Source organism: Taeniopygia guttata, chromosome Z, assembly GCF_048771995.1.
Source record: "Taeniopygia guttata chromosome Z, bTaeGut7.mat, whole genome shotgun sequence".
Lineage (NCBI taxonomy): Eukaryota > Metazoa > Chordata > Aves > Passeriformes > Estrildidae > Taeniopygia > Taeniopygia guttata.
This window is the reverse complement of record NC_133063.1, coordinates 9,760,332-9,780,830: the sequence shown is the minus strand read 5'-3', so window position 1 is coordinate 9,780,830 and position 20,499 is coordinate 9,760,332. Positions and strand designations below refer to the sequence as shown.

Here is a 20,499-nt window from a genome sequence, read left to right as displayed (position 1 = left end):
ATATATCAAATTGTATACTATTAGCATAAGATTTTTTTTAATGTGTAATTTATAAAGAACACCACGAAAATAAAAAAAATCCAAACTTAAATCAATTTGGAATTGTATTTATTTTGCCTCTTGAACTTTAAAACATTCACTACCACTTACATATCTCAAATATAATTCTGTTTCACAACAGCTTCTATATCTATAAATGTGGAAACCACATACAGTTTTGCATTAAGAAAAAAATCTACTGCTCAGTGAGCAGTCTGCAAAGACGTAACAGTTCATGGTAACTCTTTCTTTCTTACCTGTCAGTATTAACCCACTGCCAAGAAACTATAACACAACTCCAAAGGAAAGGGTGTAACTTTCAAATATAAAATTATATTTAATCATTTGTGCAGATGTTTGGTCTATAGATGAAAACAGTTTCAGGGTAAATACTTACATATTGCTCAAAATGCTTTAAGGAAAATAAAAATTTATCTGAGACATGCCCTGAGCTATCTATATTCCTTAATAGTGCAATGTTGCAGTGATGCCTGGTTTCACCCTGGCTTTTGCAAATGAAACACAATAACTGCTCACAGAGCTCCTAAATGGCTGACACAGCACAGTATTATATGCACTAAAGCAGTTCGTGTAGCTTTGCCAAGTTTCTCTCCATCCACTGGATATTGAGCTGAATTGTGTCAATTGCCTCTTTTACACAATGCAGTTGAGAACTCTCCTCTGATTTTGACTCAAAAAATGACTTGACCTGCATAGCAAGAATAAAGAAAGAAAAAGAAAATCTTAATTAAAGTCAACATTAGCCAGACAAATAAGTTGAGCAGCAAAGGCTATACACATGTTGCAGGAAATCCATTTTTGAGAATTGTTTGTACCTATGCAGTAAACAAACCTCTCAAAGGAGTTCCCAAAATGCAAGGAATCCATTTTCACAGATACAGCAGCAATGACTCATTTGGTTTCAATATGTCATTTCACCAATAATCAGACATTCATTTACCATATCACAAAGCCAACAGAGGATGCAGAGCTCTGGAAAAGGACTCCTATTCTGTGACAAATAATTGGTTGTTGCAAGCAATCCTCTTCAGCATACTGGAACAGCTCCCACAACCAATCATCTTTATAAATGTCAATGGTAACACTTAAAATCTTATAAATTAAACCATTAACACCTATCTCTACAAATTATCTGAATGAAAGCATTAGACTGAACTGTAAACGATTCTTGATACATTAACTTCAAGGCCTTTTTAGGGAAGACAACAGAGCTTTCTAAAAGCTATCAAACAACTCTTGGCTGATACTCAGCTTCCACAATAACTCTGTGGGATTGATGACAGAAAAAAAAAACAGCAAAAAGCAATTTTTATGGCATGGTATCACATTTCAGAGATACAGATTACAAAATCTAGACAAAAATTACATATAGATCAAGTCATTATTTTGTGAGACTGAGTGTGTTCCAGTGTACAGGAAAACACAACAGTATAAACCAGTAACTGGGTTCATCTCTGCAATGCAACTCTGTCACAGACTCGGTATATAATCTCCCACTGTCTATGCAAATATTTGCCATGTGTGAAATACGGAAAGCAACTGATACATGTAGTCTCAACAGGGTATCAAGGATATAAATAAGGTGTGAACATGTATTTCCCTCACCCTTCAACTAAATGAAAACAATATTGGCACTAGAAAATATCCCTTTCTGGTAACTGTGCCACCAACCTCAAGCAGATGTGCCTTCGTTGCAAACTGAGAAGTTGACCAGGTAATGATATTCTGAATAGTATATGAGCCTAGGTGAAACCTGTAAGACAAACAAATATTTTCATCTAGGAGACACTTTGAGATGCAGTTTTGGTCTATGTATGTATTCTTTTCTACTATTTCTACTTTTTTGTTTAGTAGTTCGAAAAGATTAAAAGCACTTAAATGCAATACCTTACATTAAAATTACATACCTTATTTTTCAAAAGAAATATATATTCTTAGAAATCCAAGCCTCTAGCTCCCTATTCCCTCTAAAATGTAACATCAGAGCGAAAAGCCATGGAAAATTTCAAACTTCTATCACAGATCAAATAATAAAGAACTGAGGACAGCACGCAGTGAATATCAAGATCTGTATTTGTGGTACATATGTGTTCTAAAGCTCTACCAGAACTGAATTTGCAACCAGGTTTTCTTTCAAGTAAGGCAACTCTGTAATATTGGTAATGAAGAACTTGCTAGAGCAGATGTTTTCGCAGAGGAGAAACTTTTAAGCAGCATGAAACTATTTAGAATCAAAACTGGGATTTAAAAACAGAAATTTCTAGTACTGTTGGCTTTCTGAAGACTTGGGGGGGCAGCTTTCCTGCTGGGTACCCTTCAAGGGCAGTGAAAGACAACAGATTTCTGAAACAAGTGGGATATTTTGGTTACTTGGTTTTAGGAGTGCTGTGACAATTCAGAAAATATAAATGCTGAATTATTTCCCTAGAGGTCCTTTTGAATCCAATTTCAGTCACATAAATATCTTGCAACTGAACCAATCATCTTAGAGACAGTAACCTCTAAAGAGAAATTAAAACTGAGATTGTTTAGAATTACTCTGAGGCTCTAGGATGATTGTTGAGAGTTCAAATTTTATGTAGTAAGTAATATTTGTAAACTCTGATTTTAAAACATGATTTAGAATTTTAATATGAATCTTATATGAACACTCCTATTGCTTTGTTTGAAACAAAGAAACAGGTGCTTTTGCCACTGTGAGTTTGAAAGTTTCAGCTGCATCAGAAGCCTTACTTTCGTGTAAGCTTTTCCCAGTTCTCTTTGACGAAGTCCCAGGCCAGCAAATATCCAGGCAAACTCTGGCTAACTGTTGCTATGATATGTGAAAGCTCCTGTGACCTGATGATTTCTCCTTCAAGACTGTTCTGCATTAGCCTAGAAGACAAAGCATATGCAAAGAAACAAGAAAAAAACACTATTCATATGTTCACATGGGTTTTCTGACAGTCCTCAATTAGATGGAAAAGATGACATAACACATCAAGTGAGCAAATTCTGGCACCTGGAAGAAATCAATGTTACATTTTATTACAATAACTATTTACTTAGCTTTAATTTCCAGAAGTCAGAATGACCTTAGATCTAATCGAAATACCTCAGTTTTCACTGGTGTTGGAAAAGCTGAAGTAAATTCTAATAACTTGTAAAAGAAAAACAACAGATTGAAGACATAAGAGACGGAAGCTGAAGACAAAATTAGCAGGACAAGTTTGTGTTCTCCGTGCAGCATTAAGATTTAGTCTACAGAGAGGAACATAATGTAAAGTCAAATTTTCATCCAAAGAAAAAAATGGAAAAAAGAAGAGGAAAAAAACCCTAACAAAAATTATACCTCAACTAGTTATTATTTTGATTATAATCATGTATCAAGCTTTCAAGGTTCTATAGAACAGCTTGCAATTTTGCTATGTGCACTGCAAAATCTGAAATTTTTGTGTTACCAGTAGTGCAAAGCCTGTAAGTTCAATTCTTTTCTCTTTATGCATATTCAGAAGTTGGTTTTTTGTGCTGCTTTGTTACATGAGCTATTTTTAAGTGAAAAATATAAGGTTCTTTGTGTGTATGGAAGCCTGTGCAAAACATTTGGATGGATTTTCTTTAGCAATCAGAATTTTTTTCAGCAACAGAAAAAAGGAAATGTGCTCTTCCAAGAAGATTTTATCACTTGTAATTTACACAGCATACAACTTTTTGGCTCCTTCATACCAGATCAGTTTTCTGGCATCTTCTGTGCTGGCCAAGGCTTCAATCATTTTGTTTTTCTCTGCTTCAGAAACTGAAGAGAAGTACATATTCAGGAGGAATTCCCAGCCATCATCAGACTTGGCTCCAACTGTAAATATGGCTTTCATAACATCACTAGACAGACTACAGGGAAAAAGAAAAGCAACAAAACAAATAAACATAGGGGGTACAAAAATACTGACCTCAGGAAATAAGAAAGAAAAATTAAAATATTAACTTGAAGGAGATGCCCCTCTTTGGAGCACTTTGATTCTGTAGCAGTTGTTAAGATTTGGCATTACTGAACTCATGCCAATCTAATACTTTCAGTCACTAGGAAAAAGCAAATCATTTAGCCACATCAAAACAAAGTATATTGTACACAGAATTGAGAATTTTCTATGGCTCAAAATGTACATGACTTCACAGCAGAATGAGTTCTGCATGATAAAAACATGTGCTTTGGCTTTGCCCCTAAGTAATCTTCTTTCAGCATGCACCTCAGGAAATGCAGATGAAAAGAAACCTATGGCTGGTTTTGCAGTTAAACTAAATGAGACTGGAGACAAAGCCTAGCACAGTCATCCTCTCTCTGTGAAACAGCAATTACCTCTACACGTGGAACAGTTAAAGACAGAATCACATTCTTTATCAATACTAAGGTGGTGGTGTGGTGGGGTTTTTTTTTTTGATTGTTCTGTTTGCTGTTGGGGTGTTTTTCCCAAGTACAATGGTGGCAATGTAACAGGAAAGCAGCTGGGTATAAGAAGTGGAAGCTCCATTTTTGAGGTACCTTATTGTTCCATTAGACTTCATCCATGTCTCAAACATCTTAGCAGCAGTTTTTCTACAGTTTCTTATATCATGGGTGCAGGCAAAAGTCAGCAGTGTTGACCGGAGCTCTCGTTCAGACAGGGTCCCATCATCTGTCCAGTGCTGTTGATCTATTTTATCTCCAAGCAAGTGCTCTATCCTAAGCTAAAGGAGGAAAAAGTTACTAGCAATAGCTAGTAATCCTTCCAAGAGGATTTTCTATACATAAAATTAGTTTAAAGCAAGGAAAAAAAATTAAAAGGTTGAACTTTCAAACCACAGAAGCTAAGCATAGTAGTTTTTCATCTATTTATTCCAACTTACACATCCTATTTCATAACTGTAGGAATAAGTATCAGATACCACATAAATCTGAAAGATGGGCCAGGTTACATCTTAAACTGCACATGGAAACTGAAGACACCTCTTTGAGCCATGCCTCAAACCTGCTTGTAATCAGCCTACAATCACAAAGTACTACAACTTCTGTATGTTTAACTGCTTTTAACTTCACCAAGTCACAGTAAATATACCTTCATTTAGCACAAAGATATCACATTTGTATGTCTATAGGCTGAACACCCTTCAGTTTTGTACTTTTGTAGCTTGCCAAAACCACAGCAGGATGCCTGATCAGCTATCACATCTCAGCTGAAAACTTTGATTTTAAATAAAACTGCATAAACACTGCATTGCAAACCAGAGCTTGGGCTGTTTATAGCAGATACATAACAACTTTGGGTAAATTAAAATACTGCTTTTTTTCTTTTCTTACGTTTCCTTAAGCACTCACTAATTATCCATTCCTAGCATAAAGAAGAAATGTCTGCTTTTTTATCTAATAATTTAATAATTTTCTTATAGACTAAATCCCTTTACTGATGTTTTACACTGTGAAGCACCAAAGGTCATTTTAAACCAGCAGATGATTATGGAGAAGAAACTCCATAATAAGAAGGTAAACACAGAAATGAAAGACATATGCTCATCAAGACCTGAACCTACAATATTGATTTCACTGTCACGTCTTTGTATTACTAGTATTACTCTATTACACAACTGGCACAGGGAAATGACAACTATCCTTGCATTTCTATTTCTACAGAAAATAGTTCTGTTTTTTCCTCTTGTTTCTCTATAAAGCAATTAGATCTACAATCTCTAGCCACTCTAACTTTTGAAAATTACTTTCCTGTACAAGAAAAGTACATGGAATCTGTTTAATTACATATTTCTATTGACTTGTATGGGCACTTTAAGATAGCCCCAGACACCACTGCAGCACACTCCCAACAAAACATTTTGGGGCATATGGGTATGGTATAGAAACAGGGGAAGGAGAGGGGAAGAAGCTGGTCCAGAAAGTGTAGTGTTTTGGTAAGAGACCGTTAGAAAAAGCTGGTCCAAAAAATGTAGCATTTTGGTAAGAGACCATTAGAAAAAGCTGACAAGACTGGCAACTCTCTAGAGTCCCCATCAAACTTAGTGAAATTAATGAGTATGTTCAACAGTCATGTAAAAAGAGAATGTAACTATAAAGAACATTATAGCTAATTATTTAAAATTATCATTTATGAAAACTGAGACATACCATGATTCGTGCTGCCAGTTGCTGTTCACCCTTTTTGTCTAAAAGGCTGTATATAAGACTCAGCTGAAACAAAGCTTGAGTAAGTGGTGCAGTGCTGTTCTCTTTGTTGAGGTAATCAATCAACTCAAAGGCCTTTTCCAGAGACTCTCTTCCTAAACTATGGATCAATGAATACAAACATTAAAATGGACTACAAAACAAAAGCACTTTCTGAAACAAATCAAAAGTGATGCCTTCCATTACACTAACAGAGAGATAAGTGAATAGAGGGGGTGACATAAGAAACAATTTACATATAGAAATTTTCATATTTTAACTTCAGCAAGACTACAACAAAGCAACAATGGCCACTAACATGCATCCACTTAATAAAAATTGAAAATGGGTAAGGAAGTGTGGCAAGGATGTCTGAAAATATTTATCATAAATAAGGATACTCAGATAGAACAGCAGTTTCCGAAGACACGATCTATAATGTTCCACCTCGCCTGCTTCTGATAGTGGTGGTGAAACACATGAGAGGGCACCAGCAAAACTTTAAGAGGGAAATAGCTTACTTTTCTACACTGGAGCACTAGAGTACAGGAAAGCAGTTAGCAGGCAGATTATTGGGCACTAAAGAAAACAGGGTCTTCCAGAAATGGAAACTATCATGTTTCTCTCTACGATCCAAACAAAGAGATGATGCTGTAAAGAAGAGGGAGATAACATCTCGAGCATCAGTGAACAGTTCCAACAAGGCTATTGAAGACTGAATTAAACTTCCTCTAAAGCAGTTTTCTCTAGAAACTAAATCTGATCTTCTCAGACTTGGAAAAAACTTGAAACACGTATTAAATACCTTTTTCAGTATAGAAGTCTTACCGCACAAGGTTGAAGATATTGTTGATCAAATTTGCTCTGTCTTTAGGACTCAGAGCAGTGTGGTTTTTCTTCAAGAGATCAATCAGTGTTTTCCAGTCTTCAGCATAGTGTACTATGTAATAGCCATTCATGTCCACATTGAATTTTATCCATTCCACCTCTTCTGGAAGTTCAATGACAGCTAGAGGACAGAAAATATGTTATCAGCCGAAACAAACATTTAACAACTGTTTGTTCAAATCAAAGTCTACGAAGTAGACTAATACCAGAGAGACAGTAAATTCTTTCCCACTATTTTCCCCTAAAATGACAAAGGAAAAGCCAGCACAAAGGTTTTGAAAGACAGGTCAAAAATTCCAGATTGTACTTCCTCATCCTTCTTCCTACATCTGACTGAATGAACATTATCACAGTCCACCCCAAGTTGCATCAGTAAATTTTTCTCCTTTTGTCCTGTTGTTCTTTCAAAGAGCCCCATGTACTGTTCCAAATACAGTATTTTCCTACACAATTAAATAAACAGTAGGAAAGTTACTTCCTACCATTTCAGCAAATTGGCAGATTGACTTTCACATAACTTGCTCTCTAAAGAACATACAGTTTGAGAGATTGTGTGCATGCACTGTGATGAAAAGCACAGGCTTTTACAAATTTCAAACCCCTGATTCTGTTCAAAGGCTTTTAGAAATTTCAAACCTGTGATTCTCTTCCAGTTGCTGTCATGTATTTATACACACAATGCTACCGGGAGCCAGCTCTCTGATGATGACAACACCAGCAGTGCTCTGCTCCGGATCTCTGAAATTACTTTGTACCCTGTATGTCTTCAGCTTCACATCTTACTCAAGGGTGTTCTCAGAAAAATCACGTATCTGTAACCCTAAATTAACTTGCTACCAAAGTTTTTAATTACATACCTGACTTCTGATCCAGTAAATATGCATTAGTGCAATGGGTGAAGTTGCACCTATTTGTTATGTAAGTGAGAGGAATATGCCACAGGTAACTGCAAAGGAAAACAAATGTTTACTCACATGTTCTATATATATTATCTCCCTTGAATGGTTTAATTTAAGCACTTTTGTATACTAATAATAATAGAATCACTGAACGCTGTGTAGAAGAATAACATATAAATCTCACATAATCAGAATATGATGAAGGAACATATGAACAGCATGCACAGAAATTATTTTTTAAAATCCCACCTTGCTGAGAAATGGGTAAATTTTAGAGAACAGAGTGGATTCAAAGAGATCTTTTAAGGTCATCTAGTTCAGATGCCCTGCAATGAGCAGGAACATCTTCAATTAGATCATGCTGCTCAGAGCCCTATTCAACCTAGCCCTGAATGTTTTCAGGGATGGGGCATCAATCACCTCTCTGGGCCACCAGTGCCACTGTTTTACTATCCTTATTGTAAAAATTCTATTCCTTATATCTAGTCTAAATCTACCCTTTTTTATTTTAAAACCATTATTCCTTCTCCTATCACAACAGGACCTGCTAAAAAGTCTGTCCTCATCTTTCCTTTAAGTACTTGAAAGAATGCAGTAAGGTCTCCCCAGAACCTTCTGTTCTCCAGGGTGAACAGCCCAAACTGTCTGTCCTTGTATAGGAGAGGTGTTATGTCCATCTGATTGTTTTTGTGAACCTGCTCTGGACTCACTCCAGCAGTTCCATGTCCTCCCTGTGCTGGGAGCCCAGGGCTGGATGCAGAGTTCCAGGTGGGGCCTCACCAGAGCAGAGCAGAGCAGAGGGGCAGAATCCCCTCCCTCCCCTGCTGCCCACACTGCTTTGGATGCAGCCCAAGATACAACTGGAATTCTGGGCTGTGAATGCACACTGCTGGCCTGTGTCCAGTACCACGACTCCCTCCAAGTCCTCCTTTGCAAGGCTGCTCTTGATTTGCTCATCCCTCAGCCTCTGTTGATACCAGAAGCTGGCCTGACCAAGGGCCCACTGCTGGCATCCCTTCCCCCAGCTGCACCACTCAGCTTGGTGTCATTTAAAATTCTCTGCAGGAGCACTTGATCTCACTGTGTACATCACCGATGAAGAACTTAAACTGCACTAGTCCCAAAGGGACTCTACTTTTCCTAGTCCTTCTTTCCTAGTTCCAGCATACTAGGTAGCTAGTCCAAAATCATACAGACAGAGACTCTCTAGCTGCATGGGAAGTTCATCCAGTATGATTTTTATCTGAGTCCAACATTGTTTATCTGATCTTTTACAAGATTTAACAAAAATTTAAAAATTGCCCAAGTACAAGATTCGAATTCCAAATCATGGTATAGAAACCACAATTCATTTCATACCATGAAGACTTTCTTAAGTGAACTGCAAGCTGGAAGAACAAATGCTAAGGAGGCTCATAATGATGATAAGGACTTGGCTATTTAGAGAAAAACATAAATCTGAGTGGGATGAAAGAAGCTGCACACATTAATCTGATTTTGACAGGGATCTCCTCTATGCATGACTCACATAGAGTGCTCTTCTTCTAAACCTTTTCATACATGCCCCAAACTTCCATCAACTAGAAACAGAAACTGCTTACCTTAAAAATCCTTCCCTTCTTCCCTTACCTTTCAACCCCACATTGCTTTTCTTTCTCCGCATAACAAAAGTAAAACACAGCCCTCTAAAGTCCTACATTTCAAGAGACAAATTTCTTTCACAGACCTAATTTTCTGCAAGGTGATGCAATGGACTTAGCTCCTGTTAAAACTTTAAATAACTGAATAAAACCAGCAAAATATCAAAAGAATTCACACTTAAATGCTTTTGTTAGAAGACACTGTTGAGGGTCATAAGGTAAGTTACACGTGCAGTAAAAAAAATTTTAAAACCACCAACTGCTACATCTTTGCTTCTTCAGTATTTGTGTATGTATTTCCTTTTAGGTTTTGGTATAATGGCTATTGCCTCTGTTGAACATTCAGTCATTTGTTGTCATGTAGTAGTGTCATCTTAAAATTTTGAAGCCAAGAAAGCATTGACACTAGCTTCTCTATCTTCTTGTAGTAAAGCCCAAAGTATACAACTGAATTTTGGAAGTAAGAAGCAGGGGCTTTAAAACAGAATACATGTATCTGAAACTTCTGTGCAACTTCTGCAGCCTGCCTTTCAGAGTCTTGTTAAACACACAAAACTTTCTCAAATGTAAAGAAACCTTTACTTATGAGATCTGCCTTTTGGTATTGAAAACCAACTGATGATGTCAAGCTTAAAAGCTTAAGGAAAAGGATGCATGTAAGAAATTCAGATTACAAAGGGTGTCACTGATTTTTTACCACTTGCTTCAGTGGAAAGAGACATGGACCTTCAGGCAGACCTTAGATGTGTGAATTTCTGTGCCAAATTCTGTGTTACTACCTGCCTTCAAAGGAAACACTAAAAGGCCTGAATACTAAAAGCTTTAAGACAGCAGCTTGCTTTTAATGGATAAAAGGTATTAAGAAGGTAATAACCTTGCATCGGATGTCCAATTTTCTGGTTCCACACGATACAAAAATTTCTCTTGTTGTACTGAAATAATCTTTCCCTTTCGGATGACAGTGACTAAAGGAAATCCTTTATGCACAATCCAAGTCTTCATCATTTTTTTTACATCTAGCGTTCCATTGGTAATCTGTAAAAACAATCATAATATAAAAAGTAAATGGAGAACACTTTCTTAAGTTACTAAATAAGTCGTTGAACGATTTTGCATCTGTAAACAATCACTTTGACAGTGAACTTGTGTACATTTCTCTCCACTCTCTGGCCATCCAGCCAGCTCTTAACCCAACTAAGAGTGCACCTGCCCAGGCCATGAGCTGCCACCTTTTCCAGGAAAATGCCTTAGGAGACAGTATCAAAGGTTTCACTGAAGGCCAGGGAGACAACATCCACAGCTTTCCCTTCATCCACCAAGTGGGTCACCTGCTCATAAAAGGAGACTAGGTTGGTCAGGCAGGACCTGTTCCTCCTAAATCCATGCTGTCTGGGTCTGATTCCCTAGTTGTCCTGTATGTGCCCTGTAATGGTACTAAAGATGATCTACTCCATGACCTTCCTTGGCACTCAGTTCAACAGGACAATAGGTCTGTAGTTCTCTGGACCTTCAGTCCTTCCCCTGCCCTTCTTACTGTCTCTCCACCCTCCTTTCCCTGGCCTCTCTGACTCCCACAGCCTTGCTCACACAACTTGCCCTCACTCTTCTATCCAAGCCCTCATTTTATTGAGTGCTTCACACTCATTTTGAAATTAAACAAAGCCTTATGCCTTCCTTATAATTTGAGAACTGCCTGTACAGGCTGTTTTCCGAAAATTTCATTACACTTGTTGAAACAGAAGCCATGACAAAGTTACACTAGTAGAGAGTAACCCAAAACCTCTGTGAGGTAGGATATAGCTATTCCTTGAAAGTAATTTTTATCCTGTATTTTACTACTTTCATTCTGGTCTTAACACACTACCCATGTAATTCTAGAGAGGATATATGTCCATTCTGGATGGACGTACAGAGCAGTACATACTCATTCACAGTGCTTTTTTGGGACGAGATGCAATGTAGCTCAAGAAGCTTCAGTAATCTCCCTGTCTATATGAAAGAACTTTGGAATAGGATGAGCAAAAACCTGAGAGTATTTACCTGCAGTCCATTATCCTATTTTTTTAAAATAAACAAGGAAATATATAAAACCTATGATACTCTTAGAGAAGTGAAGGAAAAAAAATAAAAAGAAAAGAAGAACAGTGTGTCCAAGATAGATACCTCATTCATGCTGTCCCACAGGTCATCACTCTGGGCAGTTCCATAGTTGTGATTATGCAAGTATACCTCAATGCCAGCTTGGAAAACATCCTTAGTGAGATAATGCTTTAGCATCAAAAGAAGTGAAGCCCCCTTTAAGAAGAAAAAAAAAAAAAAAAAAAGAAAATGAATCAATAAATTGAAGTTACAGAACTTTTTTAAGCATATGTGTTTTATAGCTCTTTCACAGTACAGCAGTAAGTCAGAAGCCAGCAGATTTTATTCCAAATAATATCCTTCAAATAATTACCTTTACACTCAGTTTCCTTGGAAAAATATTCTTTTACTATTTCATAAACTCCAAATACAGTTACAGAAAAGGCTAATGTAGTTTGAAAATTTTTCCCAGCTGCTTTGGAAAAAAAAATTAAAGGCTCAAACTACAATTACAAAATGGATTAGTAGAATTTTATATTTTTTCCAATCAACATAATCTGAAAAATATTGCCTTCTTACTCTGCTGGCTGACATTTTTCATTATGAATACTCATCTGTATGGTACAGAACTGCACTTGTGAGCCAGTGTTTAACAATCATATGATGTGCACTTATATCAAAAACCTAAAAAGATGATATACACTTGGTAGGCTGGAATTGACTGCAGAAGAACAAGTATGTTTTCTTGAGTTTAAATACAGCCATATCTTGTAAAGAAAAAACAGTAGTAACTGAGTAGTTTAAGTATCAAAAAGGCTGTGAGTGTTTCTATGTGAAAGCCACCAATAAGTAAATTGCCTGAAGACTTGCATACTGTAGAATTGAATGCAGAGGAGCAGCCATAGATCAACAATAGCTGGTGCACTTTATATTTTTGGTACTGTTTCTAGGAACGAAACAAGAAGGAGAAGATTTTAGAGAGATAATGCATTGTTCTCATACATTCCAATCTCAAATTCTGGAATTTGACTAACATCTTATCTGAAACTGAAGGCTGCCTGATTATTCACTAGTCACCAAATGTCAGAAATAGCCCTTACTACAGTTTTTAATAATATGGCCACAATCTCCTCTCTTGTATGCACCCATACTTGACCTACAGCTCTGCTCCTTTGTTTTTCCTACTGTCATACCCTTCCAGGTGAATCTTGTCCCACCTATGGGTGTTAGGCTTACTGACAGTCTGCAAAACAGTCAGACTAAAAATAATATTGTACAATTATTTCTATTCAAGACAGTACAATGCAGAGGTCACCTACTAATCTGTGTCAGTTGGTAGTTCAATAAAATAAATTATGTTGTACAATTCAGTAACAGACAATCCTTTGCTTATTTGGCACTATATTGCAGTGTCTTCTCATGTGAATTCCGAAGAACTGTACCTAAGCTATAGAGTAGTAGAATACAAGAACTTTATGCATAAATGAAAAGCTATGTAATGAAATCCTCTGAAACACAGAAAGCAGCTGTGAAAACACTATTTCTGACCATGTGCAAAACCTCTTTCGGTCAGATCTTAAAGATGTAGGTTAGTACAATTGTATTCAAAATGTGCACATACTTATCAGTAGCAATGAAGCAATAAAATAATTCTCCAAATATGACGTGATACTAATTGACTGAAACTCCAATCCAATCACTTAGGAAACTTTTCCATTAAAATTATATAGAGAAGTTTCAATCAAAGACTGTCAACAGTCTTTGACCGATTAAAACTTCTCTATATAGTTAGTTGGCTCTAAAGTTAGCTGGCTACAGACGTGATTGTGCCAAATGCATAGCTTCCAGAAGCTCACCAAAAAGAGAATTACTTGAGACAGCACCTCTGAAGCATTAAACAACAACCATGCCTTTTGATAAAAGGAGAGAATCCAAATTCATTTGGCAACCAAAGTAACCTGAAAATCACACATATCTGTTCTTGCAGTTGAGAAAGCAGAATCCAAAATAAATGAAGCACATCACTACCATAAGTCTATCTGGCATCCCAGACTATTCAAGGATGCCAGACAAGATGTGTTGATCAGCTGAGACTTGCAAAAAGAAGTCAGAGAAAACAAACCAAGACTGTAATGGCAACTGCATTCCACTGAGCAGAGGAAGATGTAGTATCTGACTATTTTCTAGCAGAAAATAGCTGTCCCCATGATTTCTAATTAGACGAAAGTACAAGACAGTGATGGAAAAAAATGCCAGCTAATCAAAAATAAACAAACAAAAGGCTTTCCTCCAACATTACCAAAATCCAGTATCTAAAATCTGAGACAATGTGAATAAAATTTTTGCACATACAGGTATATCTTCCCTCATGCATTTTTAAATAAGGCACTGAGATGCTTTAATAACATAAGCCTCATACACAACTCTCACTAAACATTAGAAATAATCATGTTTCAGACATGTAAATATTTTGCATTCAGAGGCAAGCTTCCAGTTCAGGATATCTCTAAAATACTGGGGTTTTTTAAACCAGGGAGAGTATCAGGTTGAGCGATTATTTGGTGTTTTGTTTTTACACTTTTTTTAATCACTTGTTACAGTCTGCTACTACAAGAATATATGCCTAACTGGTTATGTTGTTTCATCTATTGGTTCCCCTCCTACAATTATATTTTGTGCACAAGTGTTCAACAAGATGGTAAGTAAGGCAACAAATACATATACATAATATTTTCCTAATTAAATGCTACATATATGCTCAAAAACATTATTGAGAAATCCTGCATTGTTTGAGTTGGGTGTAAATAACCTCCAAAGGTATGTCAATACATGCCTATTCAGTTGTGATTCCACATTCATATTTTCAATAGCTAATGTATCACTCCCCAAATATTTTGGAATATTTTTACAGTTACCTTGATATAAGAAAGCGAATCAAACATTTCTTCAATTTGCTCTGAAGACTGAACAGCAGAAGAGACTGGATGTGAAGAATTCAAGGCATCTTTCATCATAGCCTTGAAAATTAAAGTAAGGAAATCTTCATCCTAGAAGAGAAACATTTTTAACTGTTTAGGAAGCTGTAATGTACATGTTAAGCAGAAAAGTAAAAGTGGTCTCTGCTTTGCTCCTCCATTGCTCTAGGCAGCAAAAGAATTGTCAGGATATTATTTGTAAAAGCTACTATTTCTCTGCCACATTTTAGCAGTGGAATCTCACTTTTGAGTTTGCATCATTATACAGACCCTTAAGCCCCTGTCTCAGGCAAGTGTGTCAATGGCACTAGACAAAAATGCACCTTCTAAATAAGTGTGTGCCAAATTTCATATTCAATTTCACCGCTCTTTTTATTTACAGGAGGCAGGGAATACAAAAATATGACTTTCATGTTCTTTAAGCATGAAGTCTAGAAAAATTATTCATTACAGAAATGTTTGGGAGAATGTAAAGAGCACCTTATCTAGTGATTACCAAAATCTCTTACTTATTTTATTCTAGAATGAGGATATTTCAATTTAATACATTGGTACCAGAACAAGAAAACACCAAACACTGAAAAGCAGCTGATCATATCAGTATTTGTCCATTTCACTTCATCAAGGCAAGCAAACAATTCTCTATACAGTAGAGAGTTAAAAAGAAACCCAGAAACCCCCAACAATAACAACAAAACAAACCCACAAAACCCCTCTGTGAAATACAATGAAAATAACTGTTAAAGTTTAAAATGTTAAGGCTATTCTTCTTGAATGGAGAAGTTCTGGGTGATGTTTTGTATTTTCACCAAAAGACATTCTGGGATTATCAAACAATGAAATGAGATATTTGTCAAGGCAGCTTGTCAGACAGCTTTTACAATGAAGTACACAGATGTTAGATGTGTCCTGGTTAAATAAGGACACTATTTTTGTGTCCCACCCTCAGCACATACGCACCCAACAAGCAGAATGGCTACATACTTTTGGTGACAATCCAACTGAACAACCAAACTAGGCCAAATGAAGACATTTTGAAATGGAATGTTTCAAAATCCCGTGACTAAGGCAAATCACATATACACTCCTAGGAGTTCATTTCAGGGCTCAGGTATGTCCTCTCCTTGGAGATATCTCTATCCAGAATGCAAAATTATTCTCTCCCCTACCCTCTACATTTAATTCCACTGACCTTTGTTTATCTGCCTATCATTCTCAGTGACAAGAAAGTTTTATAGCAGTAGCTGATATCCTTTCATTGGAAAAGAGAGACCAAATTTGAATCCATCATATTTTCCAGTGTCTGAAAAGCTAGGTCACTTAGTACCTGAGTGAGTTAATAATCAATACATTATTATATCAGAAAGATTTTACCCTTCAGCCAAGTATGTAAACAGATGTGTCTGTGGGAGCAGTGCTTTGTATTAAGTGTAACTCAATGCTACCAGAATCCTTTGTGGTGGACCATTTGATATTTTTATGCCAGGTCTGCTCATTTGTGAAATTCAAACTGATTCAGACACAAGCAAGTACCACAATGATGGGAAGACAGGAGTTATTTCATGTAGGGAATGAAAACAAAGTGAACTTACAACAAAGAGCATTTAGTTAGAAAGAAAAGACTATTCAGTCAAGGCGGAAAAGATATAACAAAGTTTTAAAAAACTTAACAAGTAGGAGGTGAGCAGCAGTTTGCAGAAAGAACTATTATACAAGCATTTATCTTTGAGAGAAAGGTCTGATGTTGCTATTAGCAAACGTATCATTAATATTATTGGTTAGCAAGCCTATTAACAATTATACTATTGGTCTTCAGGCTCATGCTATTCTAACCCAATGGTGAAAATATTATAAAAGCTATGTAGACGTTTAATAGATGTCTGTGGTAATACCACAACTGGAGGACCATGTTTCTTTCATATGCTTGCAAATGGCTCCTTGAGCATACATACAATCTCCTAAGGCAATCCTGGACCAGCAGTGCATCCCAATTGTACCAACTGTGAGCTTCAAGGATCACTGAGGATGTCCCGTCATTGCTGGCTAATAAACAGGTTAGCAGTGCAGTCAAGTAATTCCCTCTTAAAATGGGCAACAATATCTCTAAATTAGAAGCCTTCCATAAAGACTGCTTATTAAGTATAGCAAAGGAGCAAAATCTTAAAATTCAGGAAAAGAAACTAATACAATTCCTTATATGGGAGAAAACTAACTGTTGCTAGTACCTCCATAAAGGCTCCTATGACCTCAATCACTAGAAGCGAGTGGAAGATACTTTAAAAGCACGTCAAAAACATATGCCTGAGATTAACTCAAATGAATTTATAGCATGGAAAAATCATATATTCTGCATTGCAAACTTTTCGTAATTCTGGACTTAGTACTCCCAGTTGTAAATTCCCCTGCAGATGCTTTCCCCACACCCACAGCAATGCTTTCATGTTCTAATTCACTTGTTTTGCATGTGGAAGGGACCAGTAGGGAGGAAAAACAAAGTGAACTTGTAGAAAAAAATCTGAAATTTGTATTCTAAAATACCGTTGCAAGAGTTGAAAAATATGGCTGCATCACCATCTACTGACACAAAAGTGCCAAAACAGCCCTTCGTGACTGAGTGAATTTTCTCTGCTCCCTGAGCCAACAGATAAATATCTGTAGAAAAACAGCTTTGCTTCAAAGGGATGTTGAATTGCTTTATCCTTTGCCTGTAGTTTATCAAAGCAATCAGCCTTGACATGAGCAACTTTCCTATGAAATGGTTAAAGAATTAAGAAAATATATGAAAGAGAATGGTTTGAAATCTTTCTATACCTTAAGATTACAGAAGCTATTCCAGAGAGCTGTGTTATGTTACCTGCTGACTGGAAAGCTTTATTTAAATCAATTATGACAGCAGCACAATATTGTATATGGTGGACAAAATACAATGGGCTTTGTGAAGATCAAGCGCGGGCTAACATAGACACTGATAATGCTGCGATAACAAGGGATCATTTGACAGGGACTGGACATCAGGCCATGATAAAAGAATGGTTAGGGACGCCCCCAAAAATATGTAACCAAGCAAGGGAGCTGGCTATAAGAGCTTTGAAAGGAGTGACAGATGTTAATAAGGCTGAACCTGGCTTCTCTACTATAAGGCAGGGACATCAAGAGCCCTAAGTTACTTTTGCTGATTGTTTGCAAACGGCTGTGACAAGGCAAATTGACTCACCAGATGCAGCTGAAGTTTTACTCAAATCCTTAGCTTACGAAAATACTAATCCTGACTGTTGCAAGTTACTTGACCTAGTTCAACACAAACCTGATGTTTCCTTACATGACTTTATCATAGCTTGTGCACATGTTGGTACAGAACAATACAAAGCAGATTTACCAGCAACCGCCTTAGCACAACAGCTACAGGTTGTTAAGGCAAAAGTCAAATGTTTTGACTGTGGAGAGGAAGGTCATGTGAAAAAGCAGTGCTCATGTGGGAATCCAGGGCTTCCCTCTGTCTGCCCTGGCAGGTCTGGGACCCTGGCAGGGGGTCAGAAACCCCCCTGTACAGAGCCCCGAGAGACACTGTCTGTGATCTCTGTCCATGGAAAAGAGTTTTCAATCTTACAGGATGAATTACAAGCTCTGAGTGTTTGATGTAAGTAATAATTAAGTGTGGCATGGGTGCAAAAGTAAAATTTTAGGTTTCTAGATTAGGGGTTCAGAGGGGACAAGATGGAGGAATTGGGTGTGTCTTGTCCTTTTCCTCCTTCTTCATGCCCTCCCTGTTTCACTGTAGTGTTGGCATTTTTCTATTGGTTTAGGCTGGGGACACGCTGTTTAACATAGATGATAGATATTGGCACATTATTGTAAATATAGTACATGTAGTTTCTGGTATATAATGTTTGTACCATCCCACTGGGGGCAAAGCCCCGCACGCTGCCCTGCAGGACAGAGCTGCGGCAGGGCAGCAGAACATGTTAGAGATAAACAGAATAAACAACCTTGAAACCAGCACAGACGAATTATGGCTTCTTCTTTGGCAGCGGGGCAGAAAGACAGAGACTTTCTACAATCTCGGAATCACCAATACCCACAGATTCCGACATGCTCAAAGAATAAACAACAAAGGGAACAAAAAACCTAATAAACCATGCCCTAGAGGCAAGAAAGGTTACCTTTGGAGCAATGAATGCCATTCTAAGTATGACAAAATGGCAAACCTCTGCTACAGCAAAGTAACTCGAAGACAGGCTCAGAATTCTGTTCTTCCCAACAGAACAGGATCCAGCTGCAGCTCAAGCTCAAGGAACATCAGGGGGACTCCAGGGAGTGCTGGGATGGACTTGGCAGTTTCCACCAAAACCACAATAAATGCTTCACCTTATACCTACAGGTTTAAATTGACCCCTTCATTTTAAATGTCATGCATTGTTACTCAGGAGATGATCATCATCTGAAAGGGGACTTGCTATTTTACCAGGAATCATCAACTCTGATTCTAGGGGTGAAATAAAAATCATGGCTTGGACTCGTAACCCACCTTGTACTATTCCAGCAAGATCATGCATTGCTCAATTCATCCCACTTCCTATATTGCCAGATACAGAATGGATACCATCTGTCAGTGCTGATGGGGCACTGGAGGTTTTGGGAGCACAGGTGCTCCTCATGTTTACTGGTCCAAATCTACTTCAGTGCAGCAACCTTTTCTAGCCTGTCTTGTAGATGGCAAGTCTTCTACAGGATTAACAGATACCAGAGCCAACAAAACCATCATCAGTGAATGTGAATGGCCACAGACCTGGCCCTTGTCAACACCATCAGCGATGGTCACACACATTGGAGGTCAGCAGATGTCACAGCAGTCAGCTAAGGAACTCATGGGCAAGAAGGGAAACAAGCACAGCTCAAACCACATGTACTTTCTACTACGGCACACTGTGGGGAAGAGATTTGTTACCCCAGTGGGGACTGACACTGAAAACAAATTTTTTAAAGGAGCCTCTTATGCGCAGCCTAGACTTAAACTCACATGGAATCTTAACACCCCTCTGTGGGGTCAGTGGCCCCTCAGAGGGGAATAGCTGCAACAAACACAAAAGCTGGTCAAAACAATTGGATCTGGCAAATATAGTTCCTTCTACAAGCTTGTGGAACACCCCAATATTTGTGATTCCAAAAAAGGCTGGCAAATGGAGACTCTTACAGGGCGTGAGGGTCATCAGTGATAACCCTGATGGGCGCTCAGCAATCTAATCCAGAAATGATCCCTGAAAATTGGGAATTGTTAATCATTGACTTAAAAGATTGGTTTTTTTCACAATTGCATTACATCCTGATGCTGCACCTCATTTTGCTTTTTCATTACCATCCTTGAACAACAGTGAATCTGTGCAAAGGTATCGCTGGGTTGTGTTAGCCCAAAGAATTAAAAACAGTCCTACAGTATGTCAGTTTGCAGTAGCAAGTGCTTTAGAACAGGTGCAACAGCACTTTTCAAAGGTTTTGCTGTATCATAGCATGGATGATATACTGTTAGGAGTAGATGACTCTGTAGTACTGCAGAATTGTTTAGCCTTTTGTGTTTTTCTCTTAATAAATTTGGTCTTTGCATTACAGCAGACAAGGTTCAAAGTGTCCCACCATGGAAATACCTAGGGTTTCTATTATTTCAACAGAAAATTGTTCCTCAGCCCATTGTCCTTTCAACCTCTATTATAACACTAAACTATTTGCAAAAATTATTAGAAATTATTAATTTGCTCACTCCTACCCTTGGTATCTGGTGACACTGAGGAATTGTCACCCTT

General features: G+C 37.5%; 1 protein-coding gene across 3 annotated transcripts in view; it reads right to left on the bottom strand.

Annotated features, from left to right (window-relative positions):
• Positions 1-91: 91 nt before the first annotated feature.
• Positions 92-20,499, bottom strand: part of LNPEP (leucyl and cystinyl aminopeptidase) — a 52,596-nt gene continuing 32,188 nt past the window's right edge. For all 3 annotated transcript variants that reach the window (XM_030257722.4, XM_012577384.5, XM_030257721.4), the window contains 11 exons: positions 14,645-14,776; positions 11,814-11,945; positions 10,525-10,685; positions 7,969-8,057; positions 7,052-7,232; positions 6,188-6,344; positions 4,577-4,761; positions 3,766-3,927; positions 2,794-2,934; positions 1,732-1,813; positions 92-748 (listed from right to left, as the gene is read on the bottom strand). In XM_030257722.4, coding sequence (XP_030113582.4) covers positions 617-748; positions 1,732-1,813; positions 2,794-2,934; positions 3,766-3,927; positions 4,577-4,761; positions 6,188-6,344; positions 7,052-7,232; positions 7,969-8,057; positions 10,525-10,685; positions 11,814-11,945; positions 14,645-14,776 — 1,554 coding nt within the window. In that variant the 3' untranslated portion in view covers positions 92-616. The remainder of the gene's footprint in view (positions 749-1,731; positions 1,814-2,793; positions 2,935-3,765; positions 3,928-4,576; positions 4,762-6,187; positions 6,345-7,051; positions 7,233-7,968; positions 8,058-10,524; positions 10,686-11,813; positions 11,946-14,644; positions 14,777-20,499) is intronic.